This window comes from Gadus morhua, chromosome 10, assembly GCF_902167405.1.
Source record: "Gadus morhua chromosome 10, gadMor3.0, whole genome shotgun sequence".
Classification (NCBI taxonomy): Eukaryota; Metazoa; Chordata; class Actinopteri; order Gadiformes; family Gadidae; genus Gadus; species Gadus morhua.
This window is the reverse complement of record NC_044057.1, coordinates 19867916-19874720: the sequence shown is the minus strand read 5'-3', so window position 1 is coordinate 19874720 and position 6805 is coordinate 19867916. Positions and strand designations below refer to the sequence as shown.

Below are 6805 nucleotides of genomic sequence, written 5' to 3'. Positions count from 1 at the left end.
ACTAAAACAGAGTTTTCAAACAAAAACTAAATTCATCTGAAAGTCTAGATTGGTCTTGAATAATATTATAAAAGCATATTGAATCTAATTACCCGCCTGGCCTACACTTTCAACCACGCCGGAGTCAAATGTCCGATGTGAAACCACCATAGGTTTGTTTCTGCTATCGGATCCTGCATGATTCCCTCCTCAGCAACTCCACTTCCTAGATCTCAATCACATGGCTCCCTGTCACGGTTTGGTAGCCTTTTCACTTGCAGTTCGAGCGGTTGAGTAAACGGTGACATCCCTCGAAATCTGACTGGCTAAAAGGTTTCCTGACTGGATTGGAGGGGTGTAGGAGATACCATCGTTAGGCAGATACTATTTGGGTTCGACCATTAGGGCATTCCGGAGCAGGCACAGCGTGGATACGGCGTACGACTTAACATTTTTTTTCTTAACTCTACAATCGGGAGTAGTCCAGTTTACCGCCTCCATTGTGAAACGCCGTTGGTAAGTAACAACTCAATAAAGCACTCAATCTCAGTAATGTTGCACTATAAGCAACCCTAATGTCGAGTCTTTTTTCAGTTATGTGTTTGTGTAGCCTTCAGATGTTCAACAATTTAGTCTGTCTCGGTGATGTCTGCTCCTGGAAAGTAAACCCCATAGAGGATGTAGTAATTAAATCTGCCTGGATGGCTTTTTTGCTGTTAATCACATTCCACATTTAAATTAAATGATCTTAATTTTCTCCATTATTTTATAGGTTTTGTAATTTAGTCCAAGTGCCATTTTCAATCATATCATGGATGATGTTTTCAACACCCAAGAAGGACTGAACCGGTCTACGTTATTCAGCACACACTTTAACTCTAATTGCCGCTTCGATGAGGAGTTTAAATACATTCTGCTGCCAGTGTCATACAGCCTTGTGTTTGTGTTCGGCTTTCTGCTGAACTCCATGGCCCTGTGGGTGTTCATCACCAAGATGCGCCCGTGGAACACCAACACGGTGTTCATGTTCCACCTGTCGCTCTCCGACTTCCTGTACGTCCTGTCCCTGCCCACGCTCATCTACTACTACGCCAACCGCAGCCACTGGCCCTTCGGCCTGTTTGCCTGCAAGAGCGTCCGCTTCCTCTTCTACGCCAACCTCTACTGCAGCATCCTCCTGCTCACCTGCATCAGCGTGCACCGTTACTTCGGCATCTGCCACCCTATCAAAGCGCTGCGGCTGGTGAAGCCGCGCCACGCCCACCTGGTGTGCGGCCTGGTGTGGCTGGCGGTGACCATCTGCCTGGTGCCCAACTTCATCTTCGTGACCACCTCGCGGCGCGACAACGACACTATTTGCCACGACACCACCAGCCACGGGTTCTTCGACCAGTACGTGGACTACAGCTCGGTGGTCATGGTGCTCCTCTTCGGCGTGCCCTTCCTGGTCATCGTGGTGTGCTACTGCCTGATGGCCAGGGCGCTGTGCCGGCCCAAGAAGGGGCTGTCCCAGAGCCGGCAGGGATCCTCGTCGCGGCAGAAGTCCATCAGGATGATCGTGGTGGTGCTGGCGGTGTTCGCCCTGTGCTTCGTGCCGTTCCACGTCACGCGCACGCTGTACTACGCGGCGCGCGTGCTGCACCTGGACTGCACCCTGCTGAACATCATCAACTTCGCCTACAAGATCACCCGGCCGCTGGCCAGCGTCAACAGCTGCATCGACCCCGTCCTGTACTTCCTGGCCGGCGACAAGTACCGCTCCAAGCTGTTGTCTGCCCTCACGGGGAACAGAAGGGTGATCAGCTCCATTCCCTCCGAGGGACACGCCGCGACCAGACGCAACAACAACAACAACAAGGCCAACCCGGCCATCCCGCTGGCCTTGAAGGACGCTGACTCCAAACCCAGTGGAGATGGATAGAATTGAACATGTTTTTGTTTTATATACGTATATTGCGCTCATCGCCTGGCTACGTACATTTGAATGGAGAATTGAACGTTTCTAGTTCAAGCACTAGATATTCGAGGTACATATTTTGCAGGGACTGGTCCAAGCGGTACCACAAAAGAACACTGTCATGAACACTATTGTGTTGTGGACTGTGGTTTCAGGGCGTGACATGGCATTATGCCTTTATTGGAAGGCACCCTGCTATAGTGGGATATAATGCGCTGAGTGAGCACACATGTTTTCAAGTGATACCAAAAATATAATTTTGTCTGTTCTGTTGTGCGATAACAATGTTTGTCATGCAATGAAAGTAAAATACACAGTTTATGAACCGTGACTCTGACCAGCTGTTTCGTAATATTATTATGTCTAAAATGATTGTTAGACATGAGGTAATGTGAGGTTATATTATAATTAACTCTTAAAAATAAGAATAAACAAACCAAAGCCTGCAGAGCCTCTTTCTCCAGCTGTTAGTATTTGGTCCCTAGGATGAACAGCTGCTTCTTGCATCTGCATGCTGTTACATTTGAGCTGAATGAGAGCTGGGAACCAGACTAGTTCTGGCCGAGGCTAAGGACAAATACTGAACAGCCCACGCCTCTTTGGATAACCCCTGGAGGGGATAAATGGGCTTTCCCTTCACTGCCCTCTAGTGGTTGAACCGATTTGGTTGCATCGGGGTTATTTTCTTTTTGGAAACCACTATTACGCAATTTCCTAATATCTTGGCACCGTATGGGGACAATGCTGGGAAGATCTATGTGTTTTCTACACTCGCTGTATATGTCGAATCTGTCTGTCTGTGATGCATTGTTTTTCTGTAAGTATAATTATGTGAACTGTTTTGAGGTTCAGCATTTTTGGTATATAAACCAATATACTTGTATATTTATAACTATATTAACTGTCATATAGTTGGTATGCAATGATTGATTTTTCTAAATATATGAAGTATTTGTGATTTAAGGTGTGTGTGTGTGTGTGTGTGTGTGTGTGTGTGTGTGTGTGTGTGTGTGTGTGTGTGTGTGAACGTAGATTAATTAATTTGTAATATTCTATTTGACACAAGAAAACCCTGGCCTATGAAAGAAGAATCATGAAGAGATGTAAGGTTGTCAAGAGGACCTATTGTCCCCTACCCTGTAAGGTCATAGGCCTACATGCTACAAAGGTACATAATACAGGATATAAGAAACCTTCACAGTAAACATTACATCCTTAATTTAGGCAGTAAGGATTTAGGACGGTATTATGAGTTTGAGTTAAACTAATAATACATATTTATATAAATCCCTGGAATAATTCTCCATATATTTTATAGGACTCATATTTAATTAGGTAACAGGAAGGTGGATTTTGTGTTTCATTTTACTTTTTCAAAATTTGTAGAATAATTAATTAAACATTTGGTAATGAAACTATTTTCCCTTACTATATAACAGGCATGTAGTTGATGCACTTTAGCTTATTTCATATATTTCTATGATAAGGACCCAAGTGTATACATAAATAGAATACAAATATAACAATGGGTTTGAATTCAATTTGTTAAATAAAGCAACGCCAACTACACCACACTTAGACCTACCATCTTGACATGTCCCTTTAATTTAATTGTTTAAACCGTTCTTATGGAGGAAATTAGTTTATTAAATACATAGCACATATGTGTTACCTGCGGTTTTGTGGTTACCATTTAATACTCAAATTATTTGTATTTGTTACTAAAATTGTAGGAAATGGATGTCAGGGACCCGCTCAAAGGGCCACTTATACGCTGACATTTTACATAATTTGAATTTACATTTTCATAAATACATTCAGTTTAATTATTATTATTGTTTGCTTTCTATTTTATTATTTTCCGGCAATGTTTATCCAAATGTTTGTATAAGGCAAATTCAATATTGTTTCCCCTACTGGGTTTTGTACCTACTGTGCCATACATTCATTTCACATCGGTAAGGGCAATGACAAGGCTAAACTTTAGCGATTCAAAGATAAGTGCTAATAAATAAACTACTGAAATAGAAGCTTAACAATTAGACTCTAGCTGCCCCTCATGATTGACACGTTGTCGCTTGTTTTCCTCGGGGTCAAGGTTTTTAGGTCAGCGTAAGGGCGCCTCCAAGTGGCCGAGCGTGCTACGTCAAGAGACCCCAACCATCAAATTACTTTTTCAGTAACAGGTAGGAGTGATGGATAGCCAAATTGCAAATGGCCTCGGGACAACAACGTAATAACAGGTGTCATTTACGCCTCAAGCGGGACACAATGGTGGTGAAATGATTGTTTGACAACTGCCTGCTGTGCACATTTTAGGCTACCTTAATTTCCAAACGAGCTATTTAGCTTCTTTGAGTTACATGTCTTGTCATAATGGCTCATTGTCGGACGTGGAGTGATTGATTTCTGTTGAACTTGTAAAATGGACAGAATTAATCATTTTAATCAATTAAAGCATTGCCTAAAACTACGTAGGATAAGGCTATAACACCACTCTTACTGACTTTGCCTGTACTCTATTAATTTTATTAAATAATTTGCAAATATGCAAACGTTCTGAAATTAAGCAACGGCCGACTATGTAGGTAGGCCTACATGTAGGCTACATAATATGTTGTTTGAAATAAGAATGGAACTACTACCTCTAATTACTTTACATGCCGTCTAAAAAAAGATACCTTTATTTTTCAATCTAGATTGATAACCTGATTATCTTAATGAAATAGATAACCAAAGTTTACGTCATTTGGCTTCAGAAGTTATTCCAACTAGTTTAATTATGCTCTACGGTTACATTTGTTCTGACTTAACCACGGTTACCTTTAGGCTAAACGTATCGAAGTGAAACTAGCCGGATATCACATTCTATTTCCTTAAAGGGAAAAATGCGTAATTTATTATTTGAACATGCCAAAAGTCCTTCCTTCCGCACAATTTAGCCTGCAAGATATCACAGAACCCAGAGGTTGACGGTCTTGTTACAAAAAATGCACTGGTCTACAAACAAGTAGGCCTAAATATAAAATAAAAACGATTTCATACCAATTTTTTTTTACCATAACAAGTGTCCGTCTTGTTTACTAGGTTGTTAACCCATCGATTTGACTCAATGAAGTCAAGGCAAGTTAAATTGAAATATATTTCTAGTCAAGTTTAGCAAATGGGAACCAATGTGTTTACACCTCCCAATTTCATATAGTTTGCCTCCATCCCATTATTTTGTTATTAAACAATAAACTAGCCATATAGGTTATCTAGACATGTGCTACACTGCAAGTCCAAACCCCTGGCCTGACCTAAATAGAATGGCGCATATGTTGAGCGTTGAACATTTCTATCTGTGTTCCTCTCTTGTTGGGCGAATTATAAGGCAGAATTGAAGAATTTCAAGGACGCGTGGACTCCAATTAACCGGAGAGGCTGAGAGTGGAGGGGAAGATTGACACACAGAGGAGAGAAGTTCATTATTCCCCTGAAAAGGAAACCAATAGCTTTCACGATCACCATGGTAACTGGCCTTTCTTTTTGCCGTCAGACCTATGCTACGGTACTTCTCGGCATTAAGAACCTTGCAAGGTAAACGGGGAAATATTAGTTTCCAGTGCCTATAGACGTTGGATATTGTCGCCGTAAAGATTCATGAACTCTGCTATCATCACATACCTTTCTCTATATTCTGCATTTTGTGCAAAAATAATGATATAAGTCAAATTGGATGAGCGTGGCGGTCAGTTCGATATGTGCCTGGAGGAATCGTGCATCTTAACTTTTTTCTGACATTAAATCGCAAAATTGTAATATATATATATATATATATATATATATATATATATATATATATATATATATATATATATATATATATATATATATATATATAATAAATATTTTAAAAAATCAAGCGATCAAGCCAAAAATCATACACACATGGTGAAGGTAACAACTTGAGCCACAGCAAAAAAAGCAACTAGGTCTATATAATATTATACGTATTACACAGCACATACACAATGTGTAAACACTGACCTTCTCTCACATGAATGTTGAGGCTAACCTCCCTGCTAGCATCTGTAGCCGCCTGCAGGTGACCTTGCTTGTGCTCTCCTATAGACTCTGCCATGTTGCCGAAGAGGTCACAGCCGCGCACAGGCCCAGGCCATCGCGGCGGGTGGGAGGGGGCAGTGCTTGAGGTAAGCTAGTTAGTGGAGGACTGCTGTGGATTAGCATAGCTGGAGACTGGGAGACATGGCGGGCAGGGGTAGCTTGGGGGAGTGGGTGGTGGTGTTGGATGGGGTGGGTGATTGCGAGGCTGGGTTTATGGCACTCCTGGCAAATTGTTTTAACCCCTATTACAGCTGTGGCGTGTGGCTCCTCTTATCTAGGCCTCTGCAGCCACTCATTAATATTCCGTACATATGGCAGTGCTTTTTGTATCATTGTCTATTAATGGGAGGGATAATCGCTCATTCAATTATCAGGCAGTCAAGAAAAGACCAACTCTGTGCCGCTGTGCGCCTGGTTCACGCTAAAGCAACACAGCCCCCCCGACCGCAGACGTGCCAGGGGGAAGGTGAGAGCGATAGTGGGGGATTACACCATATTAGCTACTTTCATAAGACAGACAGCGGTAATAACCTGGGCCAACATGAGGCTTCGCTGGCAAAGGAGACACGCGTATCTGAGCTCTGTGCAAAAAAAAAAAAAAGAATAGAAGGAAGGAAGAAGCTTAAAAAACGTTCAACGCTTCTGTTCCCCATCTTACCCTTTTACAGAAGTCACCTACGCAGACTGGTATCGAGTGATGTTACGGCTTCGGATCGCGTGTCCTTCTTTTGAACAGTAACACGGGCGATTGTTCCGCCTGTT

At 42.2% G+C, this 6805-nt stretch overlaps 1 protein-coding gene across 1 annotated transcript; it reads left to right on the top strand.

Annotated features, from left to right (window-relative positions):
* Positions 1 to 179: 179 nt before the first annotated feature.
* Positions 180 to 2273, top strand: LOC115552338 (P2Y purinoceptor 4). Its single transcript, XM_030368341.1, has 2 exons — positions 180 to 495; positions 752 to 2273. Exon 2 carries the CDS (start codon positions 791 to 793, stop codon positions 1898 to 1900), a length of 1110 nt encoding a protein of 369 aa, XP_030224201.1. The 5' UTR covers positions 180 to 495; positions 752 to 790; the 3' UTR covers positions 1901 to 2273.
* Positions 2274 to 6805: the final 4532 nt, after the last annotated feature.

Excerpts from the sequence above, each read along its gene's own strand:
- LOC115552338 (XM_030368341.1), top strand. The coding sequence starts at position 791 with ATGGATGATGTTTTCAACACCCAAGAAGGACTGAACCGGTCTACGTTA.